At 37.3% G+C, this 20,974-nt stretch overlaps 1 protein-coding gene across 4 annotated transcripts in view; it reads left to right on the top strand.

The window, feature by feature from the left end:
• LOC131436812 (Ig-like and fibronectin type-III domain-containing protein 1) overlaps positions 1-20,974 on the top strand; it is a 380,038-nt gene that overhangs the window by 144,910 nt on the left and 214,154 nt on the right. For all 4 annotated transcript variants that reach the window (XM_058605742.1, XM_058605740.1, XM_058605739.1 and 1 more), the window contains one exon: positions 12,452-12,488. Coding sequence is in view for 1 of the 4 variants with exons in the window: in XM_058605739.1 (XP_058461722.1) it covers positions 12,452-12,488 (37 nt within the window). In the remaining 3 variants the exon portion in view is untranslated. The remainder of the gene's footprint in view (positions 1-12,451; positions 12,489-20,974) is intronic.

Here is a 20,974-nt window from a genome sequence, read left to right as displayed (position 1 = left end):
GCACTGTTCCCCGCGCCCCTCGCGCCATCTCACCCTCGCCAGCACGGGCAAAGGGCAACTCAGATAAACCTGCCTGCGCGAGATAACTAGAACTTCAGGCAGTCAGTTTTCGTTGCTTCTTTATATCGCGCAGCGCCGCCGTGCAGGCTTTGTCAATCGTGGCTGGATTTTACTGATTTAGTTTTTATGCAACATCTAGCCGATCGTGTGCGCGCACTTGAAATCAACTTGCCTTCCAATACCTCCATCCATACCGGCTGACCTTGAGTGGCAACGTTCGACAAGCCGCTGATTATTACCTTCCAGGGTTTTGCGGCTGAATACTGCGAGTTCCACATCGATTGGGATGCTTGATGTTGCTTTTTGTCATGCGATGGAACAATTTCAAATGATTTGCAGCGTACGAATGATTTTACATTTTTGTATCGTATGAACGGAAAAACGACTTTCTTAAAACCAGCCTTGGGGGATGCTCAATTGTGAATTTTTTTTATGATTTATTAAAACGTACGTTTACAGATACTCCAGAATGTAGTTTCCTGTTTTCATTCTGTCTCTGTACGATAAAACCCGAAGAAAATGGATCATTTCTTCTACCGTTTCATAGTGGGCCAAGGAGAGCAATGGTTCACTATTCATGTCCTCGTCCACTGGTCGTACTCGTATATGTCGTAGCTGGGGCTCGCGCACGTTGTTGAACATTGGTCGCATAAAACGATTTCGTTGATGAGAGTATTTTACTGCTGTCAAGCTTCGTCTCAAATGTGCTGAGGCTGTTTGGAGTTAGTGTAGCATTGATGTGTAGCTTTATTTGGATTCATTCGTTATAAACGTAAGCCGCCATTCAGAATGCTGTGGGATTTTTTCCATGATTTTTTCTAGATTACAGAATTTGTCCGTACTGCGACCTGGTTTTTCGACTAAATTAATCGTTAGCGGCTTAACAAAATCATACAAACGCAGTTCTATATCATTGTCTTCTATATATACTAGAGATTTTCAAGCTCCATATGGTGCACTTTGTTGTTTTTATCGAATTCCATTGCCTTGCAATCCTGAAAGAATTATTTGTAAACCGCATTTTTAGTTTTGTTTAGTTGAAGCAAATGTACATGTTTTGAATCGAGGTGAATTTTTTTCTAAAGCAAAATTTGAAGTTTCTCTATCGGAATCGAGTTTACACTGTTTTAAGTTTATGCAGTTTTTCCTAGAAAAACATTTATCTTTTCATGAACTGAATGATCTGAATTCCTAACCAGAATTTTTCCACTGTATTCAGAACCAGTACTGAGTGTGAAAATTTACAAAAAATCTACTATAACGTTGTTTGTTGTATTTTTGTCTCTCTCATTAAGAAAGGCTATGAAATCTCTGTGAAAAAACAACGTTTCAACCGAGATGGCTTAAATGATTTTCACAAACAAAGATTCAAATGAAAAGTCTTCTGCTCGCAAATAAAAGGTCTTGTGGTCGCATAGTCTGCTAATGAATTTCATTCCGATCCGAGTTCCGGCTCCGGAGATACGGGATGATGATGCACCAAAAAATGTCAAAAATATGCCCTCACTTTTTTCAGAGATAGCTGAACCAATGTTCATAAATCTAGACTCAGTTGAAAGGTCTTATGGTCACATAGCCTACTATTGAATTTCATTTCGATACGACTTCCATTTCTAGAGTTACAGGTTAATATGTAAAAAATAGGAAAAAAATGTGCGCTCAATTTTCTCGGAAACGGCCTAACCGATTTTCACAAACTAAGATTCAAATGAAAGGTTTTATAGCTTTTAAGTATTTCTAAACATTTAATTCGAATCCGACTTCCGGTTCCAGCACTAAAATGCGATAAGTGGAAAATTCCCAATTTCATTTCACAAACGATGGCCAAAAGCAGGTACAAATGTCATAATACTGACTGATAAAATCTTCTAGTTCGCAAAACTTGAAAGTTTGTAGGTATATAAGCTTAATTTGGCCCAACTGGTCTGCCGTTTCCTATTCCGGAAGCACCTAAAGTTGTGAAGAAAAACTTCAAAACGTAAAACTCGCTTCGATTTCTCAGCGATGCATAAACCGTTTTTTACAAATCTTGAGTTAAATTAAAGCTCACAATGTCTCCAAAGCTACAGTAAAATTTCATACAGGTCCGACTTTCGGTTCCGCAATGACAGGGACATCTAAAATGACGCAAAACCGGTAACTTTCGAAATTCATCCGGATACGACTTTCGGTGAAGTATGTTAGAAATTTTATATCGTCACTTGAAGCGGTGAAACAAAAAACGTTAGAAAATTTCCAAACTGGACTCGAGACTATTCCAATCGTTCGAAGCATCGAAAACAGTGTTGAAATTTCCCAAAATGGAAGACAGTCTATTTTCTCAAAGAAGGTCTTAAGGTCCCATATAAAATTTCTGAATTTCATCTGCATCCGACTTCCGGTTCCGGAACTATTGGGTTATGCGTTAAAAATTGTATACCGTCATCTAAAGCGGCGAAGCAAAAGCAGAAAAAAATAATGTTTAGTTAGGCTCAAAATTGTTCCAATTTGTAGGTCATATTTGTTTCTTCCCATACGAACAAACTTCGGCTATTCTGGTCCTCGGAATCCAATTTCAGAAGTATTAGATATGTTGGTCAAAAACTGCCAAAAAGATCATTCACTTTTCTTCAAGATGGCCAAATACAGGGTGATTTTTTAAGAGCTTGAGAACTTTTTTAAACAATAAAACGCATAAAATTTGCAAAATCTCATCGGTTCTTTATTTTAAACGTTAGATTGGTACATGACATTTACTTTTTGAAGATATTTTCATTTAAATGTTGACCGCGGCTGCGTCTTAGGTGGTCCATTCGGAAAGTCCGCTTTTTTATCGACAAATTTTGTTCAGCGATGAGGCTCATTTCTGGTTGAATGGCTACGTAAATAAGCAAAATTGCCGCATTTGGAGTGAAGAGCAACCAGAAGCCGTTCAAGAACTGCCCATGCATCCCGAAAAATGCACTGTTTGGTGAGGTTTGTACGCTGGTGGAATCATTGGACCGTATTTTTTCAAAGATGCTGTTGGACGCAACGTTACAGTGAATGGCGATCGCTATCGTTCGATGCTAACAAACTTTTTGTTGCCAAAAATGGAAGAACTGAACTTGGTTGACATGTGGTTTCAACAAGATGGCGCTACATGCCACACAGCTCGCGATTCTATGGCCATTTTGAGGGAAAACTTCGGAGAACAATTCATCTCAAGAAATGGACCGGTAAGTTGGCCACCAAGATCATGCGATTTGACGCCTTTAGACTATTTTTTGTGGGGCTACGTCAAGTCTAAAGTCTACAGAAATAAGCCAGTAACTATTCCAGCTTTGGAAGACAACATTTCCGAAGAAATTCGGGCTATTCCGGCCGAAATGCTCGAAAAAGTTGCCCAAAATTGGACTTTCCGAATGGACCACCTAAGACGCAGCCGCGGTCAACATTTAAATGAAATTATCTTCAAAAAGTAAATGTCATGTACCAATCTAACGTTTAAAATAAAGAACCGATGAGATTTTGCAAATTTTATGCGTTTTATTGTTTAAAAAAGTTCTCAAGCTCTTAAAAAATCACCCTGTATCTTTTTAAAAACTTATTGATTCAAAGGAAGTTAGTTTCATACGGAATACGGAATTCCTAAATTCGTTGTGGATACTACTTCCGGTCTCGGAAGTAGTATGAGTATGAGAAATACGAGAAAGGTATCATTACACCACTAGGTGGACTATATTATTCGATTGTATGGTAGACTATGCTTTATGTCAATAAGTAGTACTTTAGGAAAGATGCACATTACAAAAAAAAAAAAATTTACCCTCTGAGAGAGTGATAAGTTTTTGATCGTGAATATATATTGTTGTATCTAACGAATCAACATAATTTTTGCTACATGCCATCGGAAATATGATCACAATTTTATGATAAAATTTTCAGTTTTGTGACATAATCAAAGGGGATAATCCATAAGGCGCGTTTGCCTTTCTCGTATTTTTAAAGCTCATAGCTCAGTGATCTGTGAAAGGATTTATATAATCTAACTACCAAAAGAATCGAAATTTTTCAACTTAAACGTGTATAGCAAAAGCATTGAAGTATTTTAATAGTACACTATTGAAAAACCTGTCTCATTTGACCCATGTAAACACCAGCCAATCACAACGCGTTCTGAGGAAGAGAGTTTCTGCTGTATAACAAATCGTTCGACAAAAATGTTCCGAAAAGTGTTGAATATCGTAGTGAGTTCCTCAATTTGGTCCTTCTGAATGCTAGAAACGAATCCCTACAGCATATTGATAGTTTCTTTCAATAAATTATGCAAATCCGATATGAAATAATCGACATTAAAATTATGTATGCGCCTATTTTTATAGCCGTTAGGACCGCCCATTAGTGAAAAAGCTACAAACGAAATCACATATAAACAAAGCTCCTAACAAAAATTGGATCAGTTTGGATTCTATCGCCACTGCGAGCAGATGTGTTTTGTGTCGTTTGCACAGCTAGTTTCGCTTCCGACAAGAGCGATTATGTCACAGCTGCCAGTAATTTGCATTGATAAAAAAAAACAACGGTGGAGAGCATTACACAAAATCAGCCGTTCTAATGGCTCAAAAGTTTTCTAAAGAACTATTAGAATTTGTTGTTCGCAAATCGAAGGTGAATATCCTCAGTTTACTGCAAATTTAGAACAGTTTGGTTAGATTTGTGCACTTTTCGCTGTGTGAAATTCACAGTAATCGAGTTCAAGTGAAGCCTTCTTTGTTTTTGCGAAAAATGTTCCAGAGTTTAATGTCGTAGAGAATTACGCAATTTGACCCTTCTGAATGCTAGAAACGAATCCCTATGGCATATTGATAGTTTCGTTCAATAAATTAGGCCTATTGTATCATTGATCAACCCAGCGATTTAATGTTTTCTTCATTGGAAGATTATAATCGGTTGTAAACGCTACACCTACACCAACCGATGTATCGCACCCACGTACAACAGTTCAGCCTGGAATTAGATGACGGAAGTCAGCGGCATCCATCGGAATTCGAATTCAACTCATCACTCTCCATCACAAACGCTTTCATAAAAGGTTCTTTTCAGAGCCACCATTATTTTATTATAAAGAACTATACTGGTTATTTCATAATATTTGTGTTTCAGAATGTTAAATGTAACTAATCTGTACTCTAGCTTAAGTGCATCGTTTCAAATTCTACATACAATTTCCTACAATTGATCAACTAATTGATATTCGGAAGTGTTAAGGAACATGTCAGTTGTTTTCATATTCACGACATCCAGTTATGCCTCTGACATTACCCACCCGCCTATTTTCTTTAATGAATCTCTAATTGATCTAGTTTTATAAGATCCTAATCGCATTGAATTGATTCTTCATGATGATTCTGGCAATCGTTTTTGTTCATATTTTTATGTAGGAAAGACGGGGGCTAAGTTTGTGGATATCGGTCAAACTATCGCTGAGAAAAGATTTGGAATTTTGGAATATATGAACACTATTTTTGGTGCTTCCGGAATCGAAAACCGCGAACCAGAGTAGTCTGAATCGATTTGCTTACCTGCGTACTGATAAATACTGATCGATTTGTATAGTTTTGAGTTCAGTTTAGAAATCTTTTTACGGTTTTTGTTTCGCCGCGTTAAGTGACGGTGCACAATATTTAATACATTTCACTCTGCAATTCCGGAAACGGAAGTCGGATCCGGATGAAATTCAGAAATTCCATATGGGACCACGAGACCTTTCATTTGAATCTAAGTTTGTCAAAATTGGTTCTGCTATCTCCGAGAGAATCTAGTGAAATTATTTGACACATACAGGCATTACTCAGCTCGACGAACTGAGTCGAATGGTATATGACACTTGGCCTCCGGACCAAATTTTACTAGTCGATTCTTCAAGTGATTGCATAGCTTTTATATATGAGAAAGGTAAAAATCGTGAATTACCTTGGATTCGTTATGTTGTTTAGTTTCCAACTCTAGAACAACTAGATTGCATGATTCTAAAATTCATATTTTTGGTTATAATTAACAAAATATTTTTATTACTGTTTGATTATACGAAATAACCATTTGAATCTTAAGCTGCTGCATTCATAAGTGTAATGTAAAAATGTTGTAGAGAATAAATTGCTTTCGATGGAATAAGTATGCATCGCAGGATCATATTTCTTAATTGAATGAATTTGCCAAACTCCGAACGATTCACAATCTGATAAACTTAATGGAATTTAAAATTCCCTGCAAATTGATTGCAATACAATAAATTGTAACAGCTCTTAACTCTGCTAAGCCATCCCATTATTACCGTTGCTAACAGATGCTAACAGTAGCAAACCGAGGGAGTCCAGAGAAGTTAATAAATTTTCCATTTATTTTTATTCACTCTATTAGCTATGGTTTCACTGAAAACTTTCGGTCATCTTCAACCAGTGCTGCCACCACTTCACCCAACAACAGCAGTAGCAGCGGCAGTAGCCTCGTTCAGGCAGTGAAACGCAGTGGCGAACAAATTTGTGCTTCTAATACCGCAAACTTGTGGGCTTTGTGGTCCTTCAGCAGAAGTTGATACAAACGGAAAACTGGGTTGTGGGTGTCCCTGGTGCTACCGGTCCGGTGAATTGTTGGTAGCGAAGGGATAGCAAAATTTATTTCATTTCAGTTCCATTCCGCCATTCGGTTTCGTTCGATGTTTAGTCACTTGAAAAGGGTCAGTTTGGAACCAGATTTTCCGCTCAGTCGCCAAGTGCAACGACCGTACGACTACGACTAGCATATGGTGCGTCGTATTGAGTGGTAAGTGGGAGTGCCGGAATGGGCTAACTTTCAAGAATGGACCAAACTTAAAAGGGGTCCCCGGTAGCATATTGAATTCGTTGAAACTAGCTCTTCAGGCATGAGTTGTTATGAATTGTGGATTAGAAATCTCGCTGAAATGGGCCATTGGATCGTGGAGCACAGAAAGTACTCTTTTGGTACGGTAATAATTTTGGTTTGAAAGGTTGACAGACACTGGATGAGTTGTTTTCCAACATTCCATATCATTCAGTGACAACAGGGAATGTTTGTATTTAACATATTTTGATAAAGGTTCATTTCTTATTTATTCATCAAACAAATATAGACTAAAGGCAAAAAAAAAATTACGATGGTTTCTTATATGCTACACATTATTTCTACGATTTGGTTTCAATTTTTCTTTTATTTTCGTTATAAAAGCGCATCATTTGATTAACACCGTAGCCTTTGGATGATGAGCTACAGGGCGCGTACCCCTCTTTGGCGGATGGGGGTGGGAGTCAATTTATACTTCGTATTGACAAAGTCAGATCATACTCATATCGATCGCTCGTTCGCTTATAAAAGTAAAAATATGAAAATTGTTATGTTATCTGGATCGATCTCGGAGTGGACAGGACTAATACTGCTTGAAATTGACAATAGGTCATTAGGTGGTTTCGAGCATTCTTATGCCTGGAATTGGTCAGCAACTTGAATTATCTTGATCTAGTTGGGATGAATATTAATATATCATATTCGTCCTGAGCTTGGTGAATTTAATTCAAAACGGAGGATTATTGTTATCAGGAATAGGAGTAAATTGATATCTTATGAACCGTTTAGGAACTTTCGAACCTTTCCGATCCGGTTCGGTGTCGGTAATGTTTACAAGTTGCAATGACAGCGTGGCTGATTGATCGGGTGTAAATACACTCTCAAATCGAGAAAGGTTTGAATGTTCTTAGATTTCTCCAACTTGGACACAGATGTCACCTTCTAACTAAGAGTGTGAGATGTGTGTTTCTGGAAGAGAACGGTTCACGTGGACCATTTCATCCAATCACACCTAGTATTTCTTCACGAAATATATGTAGTTCTTGTTTCCTGGATGCGTGCTCAACACTAAAAGGCCCAAAACTTAGTTTAGACCTAAATTGCTCTAAAGTAGTCAAAACGATTGGAAGAGAGAAAGCCAATAATAAAAACTGTGACAGAATAAATAGAAGCTAGTGCAGTGTGCCTAAGTGCATATATCGTTGAATAAAGAATTAATAAAGTTCACAGAATTTTAAGCAATCCTTCCATTGCTTACATATTGTGACTTTCCTGGGCAATCTAGTGTTAAATGCGCATCCTTACGTTATATAATTTAACAAGCTTACTAACACCTGATTTTATTTTATTTTATTTTCTTAGCGAAAACCGAGCCTGCTGAAACAAAGGATTATCATCGAAGATTTAAGACCAAGAAACAGACCCTAGAATGTTCTCCAGAAAATGAAGAAAAATAGGTATTTTATAAAAGTACCTAACTTTTGGTAAGTAAAATGCCTTACGATTTTTACTATCATTTTTATTAATATTAATATTATTATTATTATTATTATTATTATTATTATTATTATTATTATTATTATTATTATTATTATTATTATTATTATTATTATTATTATTATTATTATTATTATTATTATTATTATTATTATTATTATTATTATTATTATTATTATTATTATTATTATTATTATTATTATTATTATTATTGTTATTATTATTATTAATGTAATTATTATTATTATCAATCTTATTATTAGTCCTTTATTCTTGATAATCTACTAGCTTGTGATATTAACAGGTGTCTCCGGTATAGTAAAAAGCAATGCAATGAGGCAAAAGGAAACGTAACGTAACATCGACAAAGATAGAAACAATTAGAATAGATTAGATTGGATAGTGTTAGTAGACCAAACATATCTACATTGATTAGGGAACTTCAAAGTAATAATCGTAAGTACCGCTTCAGACATAAAAGACTATATAGGAAAGCAGGGCCAAGACCGAAGCGGATACAATGCGAAATTTTCCAAAGTTTCATCGACGAGGACATTTAAGACACAGAAGCAGCTGGTAGGATGACAAAATACCAATACGATACAGACGCACGACTCAATGATTGACTGGTTACAGGGTGAAGCACACACTTCCTGCTCAAGTGACAAATTCTCTGGCGAACTTGCAATAGAAGATATTCGTATCTTTCGTTTCAAATTGATAGCCGTAAAGGAATCTGTCGCTTGGGTTACATGCTGGAGGATTTCCTCCTTCGTTACTAGTGTTCATCTGGGAACCATAGCCTAGTTCGTCCGGTATGGAAAGTGCGAATCGTTGAAACCACCCCCCTCGGCCAGAGCAGCCCATAAAGGGGAAAAATAGCGCATCATTTGATTAACAGGATTATTTTTGGCATAGTTTGTGATATTTTTTCCCCGAGAATATTTGACGAACTCTAAGATAGCGGCTAACCACTTGTGCAGGAGCATAAAATTTTAGTTGTGAAAGCAATGATTCAGATTGTACTCGTTGATAAAATAAAGCAATGTAGCGGCGTTCTTCGAGTGTTTGTAAGTTTATGAGCATACAACGCGCTTTATGAAGACTGTCCCAGAAAGTATGGACGCAACCAAAAACCACTGCCATTTCGCAATGGTTGAGAATCTGTCAATTTTTATGGCTTCGCCCTGTTGTTTACTCTCTTCTCTAACCACTTGTGCAGTTGTTTATTCGTTTTCATTAGTTTGTTTCGAAATGCGTGGACTTTCAGCAGAACAACGTCAAAAAATTATGTACAAATGGTGCACAGAACGCGGACTGTCACTGAGAAAGATAGCAAAAATGGAAGGAGTAAGTGAAAAAGCCGTGCGAAATGCAATCAGAAAGTTCGATAAGGATAATACCTTTGAGGATAAACCGAAAACGGGTCGAAAAAAAGGTCCTGCTAACCCTCAGTTGGATAAACGTATACTGAAGGCGTTCGAGCAAAAGAAGGAGGTTTCAGTACGGGATGTGGCCAAAAAAGTGGGCACTTCGAAGTCAAATGTTCTTCGTGCTAAAGAACGTTTGAATCTTCGAACCTATAAATAGCAGAAACAACCGAAACAAGAAGCATCGATCAGGCCGAGGGTTCGAAAGCTGTACAATAAGATTCTGGCTGGAAATTTGAACTGCATAACCATGGACGACGAAACCCACGTGAAACTCGATTACAAATCCTTGCCGGGACCACAATATTATACGGTGCGAGAAGGGCAAGTGTTTAACCAGTCCGAGACATCAATTGAAGTCGAAAAATTTGGTATGAAAGCTATGGTCTGGCAAGCCATTTGTAGCTGCGGTAAGATTTCGAAACCCTTCGTCACCACTGCTTCAATGAACAGCGAAATATACATCAAAGAATGTTTACAAAAACGACTTCTACCCATGATTCGAAGCCACAAGGATCCTGTTGTCTTCTGGCCAGATCTTGCTTCTTGCCACTACTCGAAATCAACGGTAGAATGGTATACTACCAAAAATGTCACTTTCGTCCCAAAAGACATGAGTCCGCCAAATTGCCCACAACTTCGACCAATTGAGGAATTTTGGGCATTCATGAAGGCACATCTTAGGAAACATGTTTCGGCATCCGAATATCAACAGTTCGAAAAAGATTGGAAAAAAGTGTCAAAACTTGTCGCCAAGAAGTCTGTACGGAATTTCATGAGGAAGGTTCGCAAGAAGGTGCGCCAGCCACTAACACTTGTGAATTATTTACAGCGAAATCAAAGTGCGTCCATACTTTCTGGGACAGTCTTTAGTCTTATGTTCAAAGCATTCGATATCAACATATCCACACTCAAGATTCAAATGTGATGACACTCGCTCATGTTTTATGATGACACACTTTATATTTATGCGCTAATTTTTTTTAAACATGTGAAGCGCCTAGTTATTAAAAATCTTATGTAGAAAAACACTTTTAAAAAATGTGTTGATTTTTAATTGATAGTGTCATCAGATCTGTTCACCTCACCCACATATGAAACGTTCATAGATAGCACCACTGTTCCTTCTGGGTCGCGAATAGTGAAGTAAAATGTATTCACGTAAAAAAATCATCATTTTCGATGAAACTGTATAGTTAACGTATACTTTTAGAGGCGGGGTAGCAATTTCCATTATGAAGGAAAAGCACCAAATTCTAGATCTACCCAGTTTCTGCACGGTCCCTAAGCTATGTATAAAATTTAATAGAATGTCTTGTAGCAGTTCGGTTTCATATTCTACTAATAATAATGTAGTTGTAAAAGAATCAAATTCAATATCCAAAATAACGAAACAAGTTCAAGGTTTTTTCCATACCCCATCATAACAGCTCAGAAATAATTAATCAAATCCTGAATGATCTCAAGTTCAGATATTTTCAAAGTCAAGCTCAGCATTGATTATTTCTGGTCAATAACAACAAACTTATTTGATCGATCTTGTTTCAATTTCACACGTTACATTTGCCAGACACGACAAAAACTCATTTCAGTTGACAATCATAGAAAACCAACTTCACTTTGATATCAAAACATCAAGCTACGGACGGTCCTCCAGAAAACAAACAAAACTGGTTTGACTGCCTGCTTGTATTGGTACGGGCTCTGTGACATATGCGGAACGTTGCAGACAAATTGGCAGCTTCATACAACAACAACAACAACTAGCCAAAACAGAACTACGTGCTGTCATTGTGTCGGAGTGCCGCACCGCACAGCTCCGCAGTACACTTCGGCGACATTGACACTGGTTGGTTGGATTCTTGGTCAAGTGCTCGGTGCCTGACAACAACGAAAGGCTCGCTCCGTTCTAAATGGACGACAATAAACGGGTTGAAATCGCTGCGGGGTAGAACCTTAAGTGGCAGCAGAGAATTTTAATTAATTCCAAATTAAATACGATGAAATTGAATTTCGTATGTATCGCTGCTCTGAATCTTGACGATGTGCAGCAAATCAATTCGATCGCGGACGCGTTTTTCGCATAATTGATGCATTAAAATTGCACAATGAGTCGGATTCAACATCACAGGCGGAGCCGTGTGTTCCGCCGCCGACTCCGATTATTTGTACCTTTAGCACGACGTCATTTTTAATTTGTTTTAAATTAATCGTGCGATCTTCACCTGGTTTGAGCTTTTAATGTCAAGAATAAAACAGAAGCGCACCCGAGTGCCTTCGTTCACAACTGATGCGATCAGCTGTGCAATGATTGAAGTGACACGTAAGCAAGCGAATTGAATGTCGCTTTTGCAAATGACACTTAACTGAAGGACCCGCATGAGTAATGGGAGGAGTGCCGTTTTCATGCCTTTTCTAAGGACACTGTCGTCTCGTGGTATTTATATTAAATAATAAATTAAATGCAACCATCGCTACCTCAATCAAAATCTTTTAAAGATGTTTTGAAATTCGTGTATGTTATTTAAAATTTTTAAAAACCTAACTAGTAGGGCTAAGAAAATTAAAAATGAAAAAATCTGATGTTTCCTTTTCCAGTCGTTCTAGTAACAAATCGATTTTCTTCCTTCCTTTTCTTTCAGACCACACCGGAACACTGTGCAATCGTCCAGTATCGAGGTAAGTCATTGACGGAGACACTTTCAAATACACCACTTCAACCGGTGCCGGCAATCATAGCTTGCCATTCTAAATAGAATCGAAACATTGAACGTTTCATTGCTGGAGGTGTCCTTAACATTGCCGTACCATGGCAGACACAGACAGTTCGCCTCCGGTACGGTGAATCAACCCAGCCGAAAAACCACAACCAGCCAAGTCAACCTGTGCTGGCGGGCAGTCCTTTTCACTTTCCAGCGAATTACCTTCGAATTTAGTTATTCATTTTCTGTAGTGCACCAAATTATCGCTCTAGTGCATCGATTTGTGCCTCGGCCGAAGACCTGTCGTCATTGCCGAACGCCGGTCTGGGATTGACTCCGTAAATTTGGAAAATTTTAGTCTTAGCAAGAATTTATATCGAATGAATCCAACGGGAGAAATCAAATGAAGTTCTAGTGAATCTAAGAAAAAAGACTCCAGGTGGTTGCTCGCAAAAAAAATCCGAGAAAATGGCATTACTGGTAGGCGTCCAACGAGCTCCCTTCATCGCCTGGTTGGTATGCGATGAATCTACCAATCGTCATGGGTGCTCCGTGGCGTTCGAGCAACTAATCGATTAGTTTCGTTGCCTTCTCCTCCTAGTTTCGCATCGACCGAACCGGTAACCGCTTTCGTTCTATCTTCGCCAGACCATAACAAGATATAAATGCGGCGGAAGGTAATAAACCACAAATATCGCCTGGCATTGCGAGCTTTAGCGTTGAATATTCATGAAGGTCAGTGCGGTACCAGCAACCTATGGAGAAAAGTCGACAGCCCTCGAAACTTTTGGTGGGCTTCACCGGTTGCTAACCGACGGCGTATAATGATCGATGGCAGTGTTTCTGCAGGTGCTAGAAGGATACGGAATTTACAGCCACTTTGAAGAAGACATCCAGGACCTGAAAAATATTCGCCTTTGTGCAATTCACAATTCTCTTCAATAAAAATCACCACTGTTCTTTGTTTCCCGCGGACCCACACGGACCAAAGAATGCGGTCAACGTAGATACACCCAAACCTCCGTTTACGAACACTTTTTATACGTTACCTCTTTTTACGTACCTCTTTTTACGAACCAAATCCCAAATAACGTAAACTTTTTTTACGAACCAAATCCCAAATAACGTAAACTTTTTCTACGAACTACCTCTTTTTACGAACCCCCGTTTAGTTCGTAAATGGAGGTTTCGGTGTACTTATAAACATGTTACATTCAATACTCCGGCCGGAGCCGATCGCCATCGAATACTGCGACTCCATTACGATATTACCTAATGATACTATCCTAGTTTTAAGTTAGTCGGTAATGTAAATTAGAAAATGCCCTTGGCATCTTAGAATCGACTGCGAACCAGTGGGACGGGGCGAGGTCTGGAGAGTGCGGTGGATACCGAAAAACTTAGTATTCAAGTTTCATACCCTGTAGCATTTTAGCGGTATGGAACGGTATAACTGTACCATGTTCATGCAGTCTATTTATACTTCTTAACCATGCTTTTCAAACATTGGAAAAATGTTTATTTGCGATTGGGTCTTCATCCAATAACGCATACATTTCCTAGTATTTTTAATTTGATGAAATATGGAACATAGGATCTCAATGTGATTTACTTGAATGAAACTTGACATATTTACTGACGTAAACAATTATGTCGCTAATTATTTGACGCAATGTGACTTTTATATGGGGCATTCCACGCAAAATCAGCCACCCAAACTTTTGTTTTTCATCTAAAAATTTTTTTTCGGTAAAGAACTCGAAAATATTCGACACGTTTTTTTTTATTTCATACTCATTAGGTCAATGGATTGCAGCAATGATTTTTAATTTTTGAATTCATTTTCACACTGCAATTTTAACTGTAACGTTGCTAACATTAAACTGTCAAAGTTAGGATTCGATCAGTGGCGCGACATATGTCGGTAAGTTAAGTCCGTTTTCCTGCGAGTTGCGCTGCGGTACGCTCCGCGCGTGCGGATCGTGATTGAACAATTCACTGCTCCGAAAAAATTAATTTTTCCACTCTGAAACTTTGTCAAGATTGAGTTAAGCCCCATAGGCTTCTTTTTTGTAACTAAAAAATGGAAAAAAATTAGGCCCAAGTTTGAAATTTTTTTTATTTGTTTATTAATTTTTAATTTTTTTCATTAAATAAACTATAAAGGTTGTTTTATGGAATTTCAAAGTTAGGGAAAAGACGCACATTTCATCTCTTGGACGAATTTTTGTATCTTCATTAGATTTTACAGTATAGGCTCTTTTTTGAAAACGCGAAACGTCGAATATTTTCGAGTTCTTTTCCGAAAAAAATAGTTAGATGAAAAACAAATTTTTGGGTGGCAAATTTTGCGTGGAATGCCCCATATTCATAAAACGTAATATAAACAGAAAAAATGTGTACATATTTCTAGCGACATCCAATAGTCAAACCGGCATTCTTCAACTTCTTTGTATGGCTTGTCCACGTCTAATTTCAGACACTAAAAAGCGGATGGGTAATATCACTGACATAACTGGAGGACGTGAATACGAATACAGGGTCCGGCACCAATTAAAAAGGCCATAAATTCAGTTTGGAAAATTACTTTTACTTAATTCAAAGTACAAAATGTGTAAAAATAATACAAAATTCAGAATCAATTCACTTTTGCTCGATATGACCACCTTTTGCCTTGACTATGGCCTTGAGACGGTCAAAAAACGGATCGCAAGCTGCCCGAATGTGACTTGCAGGTGTATTTTGGCCCACTCGCGGACAATAACTTTTTTTCAGCGCCTCGAGACTAGTGTATCTTTTAGTTCGGACTTTGCTCTCCAAAATGGCCCAAAGAGAATAATCCATTGGATTCGCATCTGGTGAATTCGAGAGCCATTGTGTGGACGTGATGAAGTTCGGAACGTTGTTTTTCAGCCATTCTTGGTTCACTCGAGCTTTGTGAGACGGTGCCGAGTCCTGCTGAAACGTCCATGGTCTACCACCGAAACTCCAGAATACTTTCCCGAAAATATGTCGCATTTACCTTGACGCCAGGCTCGAAGGTCTGAAGTTGGTTACACTTCGAGTGCTGGACCCTGTAAAACATATCGAATATCGACAATCGTTCATGTTATTCGATTGATTGTGTGGATTTTGTAACTTCTACTGCTTCGCTTCCAGAATTATAACGGTGCTTCTATACTAAAGTTGCTGATGACCAACAGCACGGAACAAACAAGAGTAAAAAATAACAATGTTACTAGTAGCAGTCGAACTCAGTAAATGAAAACTATGCATAATCCACTGGGAATATTCTGAAAGTTCTAGTTTGCAGAATATATCCGATATTTACAAACTTTGAGTTCTGGCAAACATAATTTATTTGTATAAACCAGAACTTAAATTCTGGACCAGAACTGAAGTCTGGAACTAAATCAAAAAACTAAACCTGCAATCTGGGACAAACTCAAAATTCAGTCGAGAAATTCTAGTCTGGTATCCAGATAATGAATTCAGTACATGAATTTAGTTCGAAAATTACGAAACTGAACGCATCTTCAGAATCCAAAAGTTCTAGAACTAAATTTTGAACTTGAATTTAGATCCTGAATAAAAGTACCGAATTTAGTTCCAAAATCTATTTCCAGAGTTCATGTTCCGAATTTAGTTCCAGCATGCAGGTTTAGAATTCTGGAAATGAATTCTGAAAACGAATTTAGGGATGAAAAAACTGTCCCTCAGGAAGTAAATTCTGGTTCAAAAGACAGTTACAAAATTCAGGTTCGGAGTTCCAAAATCCAGATCTAAAATTCGTATCGTTAATCTTGTACCAGAATTTTAAAGTGTCTCACACAATTCCAGGATGAATATAGCATAGAGGTGAAATCAGGCCAAAACAGAGCTGGTGAGTCGTGGCTTCAGATTAATGATAGCTACCAATTTCGTAGACTTTCTTTCTCGTACACATCATTATTGATAGTTCTGATAAAACGATGCTTTTTTTTATTTTCGACCACAACTATATATAGCCAGCCAAATCAAATACTTTTTTCGGGAATCTGGACACATTGTGGCATAGAAACCCACACGCGGAAGCTATTTAATGTCTTCGATAACGCATGTCTCATAATAATTTAATACAATACAATTTGATTCAAAGGCAATACAATTTAATTGACAAAAGGACGCTACTGGAGTGAACAAAACCGAGAAACAAAAGCTGGAGTGTCTGTGCGACCAAATTAATTTCAAATACTGTAAAATTATAAATACAGCAAATCAAAGTGAAATCTTACTAAAGGAACAAATAAACCTCAACATGACGAATTTGTTAAGATACAGTTTAACAATACCCCTTGCTCAGAATATAAAGACTGTCCCAGAAAGTATGGACGCACTCTGATTTCACTGTAAATAATTCACAAGTGTTAGATATTCAAATTTTATTCGACATACTGATAATATTAGACTACAACAACAGAATATCATTCTCAACATTTGCTACTTAGCCATTGTAGACTAGCTGGGGCACCTTCTTGCGAACGTTCTTCATTAAATTCCGTACAGACTTCTTGGCGACAAGTTTTGGCACTTTTTTTTAAATCTTTTTCGAACTGTTGAATGGTTTCGGCTGCCGAGACATGTTTCCTAAGATGTGCCTTCGTTTATGCCCAAACATTTTTGACAGTGACATTTTTGGTAGTATACCGTTGATTTCGAGTAGTGGCAAGAAGCAAGATCTGGCCAGAAGACACCATGATCCTTGTGGCCTCAAATCATGGGTAGAAGTCGTTTTTGTAAACATTCCTTGATGTATATTTCGTTGTTCATTGAAGCAGTGGTGATGAAGGGTTTCGAAATCTTACCGCAGCTACAAATTGCTTGCCAGACCATAGCTTTCTTACCAAATTTTTCGACTTCAATCGATGTCTCGGACTGGTTTAACATTTGCCTTTCTCGCACCGTATGTTATTGTGGTCTCGGCAAGGATTTGTAATCGATTTTCACGTAGGTTTTGTCGTCCATGATTATGCAGTTCAAATTTCCCGCAAGAATGGTATTGTACAAATTTCGAACCATCGGCCTGATCGATGCTTCTCGTTTCAGACTACGTTTTGGTTGATTCTGCTTCTTATAGGTTTGAAGATTCAAACGTTCTTTAGCACAAAGAACATTTGACTTCGCCCACTTTTTGGCCACATCCCGAACTGAAACCTCCTTCTTTTGCTCGAACGCCTTCAGTATACGTTTATCCAACTGAGGGTTAGCTGGACCTCTTTTCCGACCCGTTTTCGGTTTATCCTCAAAGGTGTTATCCTCACCGAACTTCCTGATTGCATTTCGCACGGCTTTTTCACTTACTCCTTCCATTTTTGACATCTTTCTCAGTAAGAGTCCGCATTCTGTGCACCATTTGTACACAATTTTTCGACGTTGTTCTGCTGAAAGTTCACGCATTTCGAAACAAACTAATGAAAACGAATAAACAACTGCACAAGTGGTTAAAGAAAAGTGTAAACAACAGGACGCAGCCATAAAAATTGACAGATCCTGAACCATTGCGAAATGGCAGCGGTTTTTGGTTGCGTTCATACTTTCTGGAACAGTATTTATCTCATTTGAACGTGTCACTTTAATTTGGTAATAACATTCGAATGAACATAAAAGTCTTCATTTGATGGGAATGGAAGCTATTCTTTCGTCAGAAAAAATGACAATGAGAGCTGATAAAACTGTGTGTTGCCTTTCCCTATAGAAAGGGTATAGAATTGCTGAAACCCTCGACATTTGATCGAAACCCCAGGGATCTCTAATGCTATTTACCATTCGACTTAGCTCGGCCAGATCGGAAAATATCTATGTATATATGTGAAGGTGCAGCTATATCGCTATATTTTTCTCTCCGCTAAATATCCTTGGAAATGGATTGAAACATATTTTTATTTAATAATTTTTAAGCGCGTCAAAGTGCTTCGATTTCATATTTTTTGGTTTTGGTAATGTGGACCACAATATTTGATTTTATTTTTCTGAACAATAATTAACAATCAGCCATGCGTTTCCATTGAAGCTTTATAAGAAGGAAGCGCAAGGTGCTTAGTTCTAGTAGTTATGCACCATGTGTTTCCTTCCAATGGAACTTTAATGGAGACGCATGATTGACTGTTAGTTTCTTATAGAAAAACTCATTAATTGTGGCTTCCACATTTAAAAATAGAATATTTATTCGAATGAACACAACGCGTTCGAAAACTATTTATTTATTACCAAAAAAAATGCAGATTGGTGATAAAATCGTAGTTGTGAAAAAAATTTTTGGCAGTAAAAATGCCTTACTCTTCGCTATACGGGCCGGGTGTCAATGAAAAATTTCAAAAATAGCCGCGTAATCTCTTTTCGTCATAATTTCGAACGTTAATAACTCAGTCATTTGTCGATGGATTGACATAATTTAACAACCAATCGATTCGTAAACTTTTAACTTAAACATGTATGACGACGTCGTTTCAGTATTTCAATAGCATACTATTGAAAAATTAAGAATTGACCTATGTTTTCATCCACCAATCCCAGTTGTACAAAATGATATCAATTTCTTGTTCGGCATAGGAGGCTTTGCGCCATGCATAAAAACACCGTATCGTTATGCGTAGTATGAAGAGAAATCTATAAATATTTCTTTGCCTGGTTGATGTTGACTGTGAATGAAACAACTAGCTCGTCCAGTGCGCTGATGACTGGATTATATATGCGTTCACTTGCTGGATTGTCGCTTTTGCATTATGTGTTGGTGAAATTTCCTGTTGTCTGCGCAATACCGTGTTCGCTTGAGTATCTTATATATCATCTAGCTATTGGAGAACCGAATTAGCGTGGTTACCGATTCTTTTGAAATATCCCTTGTATTTAGCCAATTTTCGGTCGATGTTGCCATTAAAAATGCCTTACACGTCGCTTCCTGAGGCTAGGTGTCAATTTAAAACATGCAAAACTGAACGCGTAACATTTTTCTGTCATAATTTTGAACGCTTATAACTCAGTAATTTGTTGATGGATTTATTAAATTCAACAACCAATCGATTCGGAAACATTTAACTTAAACTTATGAGATAACGTCATTTGAATATATCAATTGCATACCAATGAAAAATTGGTTTGCATTGAGTGTTTTATTTCGGCTCTCTGGTAACTATCAGGCATATTTGGAATTATCGGCGATAGATTTTTCGGATCTAATTTGCAGTGCTTGTTCCTCGATGATTTGTTAATGGATTTTCCTAATATAAATGATTCCAAAGCTTCAATATTGTAAGCTTAAAAATGTTTTGATTTGTCAACGGATCGGTTTGCATACTTAAATCTCCATTCCCATACGAACAAAACGTGACAATGTGACTGAACAAGTTGTTGTCCCACCAGGAATTAAACGCTTCAAAAGATTCAAAATTAAATTCTGAAACTTATATAAAAGCGGCCTCCTCGGTTTAGTAGTATAAATGAGTTCCACAGGCTCACATATACAGTACAATTAGATGTAATATCGTATAGTTTCAAAGATAAACTCAAGGGAAGCTTACCTGCGATTTTACATGTATCGTTTGAATATAAACCCTTGTAGAATTTGGTTAATCACCAGTTTCAGTTTAATTATTATTTACTTCTAAGCAATAAGCGTCTGATGGCTACACGCATTGTAACTATGACAATGTTCATTCATGTGTTAATAACACCAAGTTACAATATGAACAAAATTTCGGAATTTTGTTGCGTATCCATTCCGTATATTCCTAATATGCCGAAGCGAAAATCAATGTAAGTAACTAAATATTTTATGCGGACCGACATTTAACCGACACTTTCCGAAGATTATCGACGATTTTGAAGAAGGATTAATAAAATTACACTATTACTGAGTTTACTGATACAACATTTTTCGTTAAAATAAATAAAATCTTCTCTTGGATCGATTAACTGTTTATAAAATTAATAAGTTTGTACGTTTCTCGAAAATTGTTATCATAAAATAAAATAGTTTCATTTGTGAAGGTTTAAATCTTTAGGTTGTTTGTATCTAAAATTGAGCTTTCTAGTAACTTTGAATTCATCATAATTGACTTCTAGTTAAAGGACGTTATTCAAAACTTAACCATGTAAAAATTTGTGGAAACTGATCAAAATTGAATAGAATCAATTATCAAGCAAGAATCTAATTGTCAATTCGCTAACAATCTAAGCACTTAAACTAGAGCAACCGAACCGTTTGCTCCAAAACAAAAATAAAATGAAAATCATTAGAGCCACCCTAGCTCCGTCAACATGGCATTTAAAGCGTTGAAATTCTGGGAAAATTGCCTCCAGCACAAGCTCTTTCAAATGTAACATAAATTGATGCAAATGTCTTTAAATTGCATATACTCGTGTTGTTTCGAAAAAAAACAACTTTCTGAAAAATTTCGAATTGATATTAGACAGTTTTAATTACTT

This window comes from Malaya genurostris, chromosome 3 (genome assembly GCF_030247185.1).
Source record: "Malaya genurostris strain Urasoe2022 chromosome 3, Malgen_1.1, whole genome shotgun sequence".
NCBI lineage: Eukaryota > Metazoa > Arthropoda > Insecta > Diptera > Culicidae > Malaya > Malaya genurostris.
Note: the sequence above shows the minus strand (reverse complement) of the source record. Positions and strands in the feature narration are given on the sequence as shown.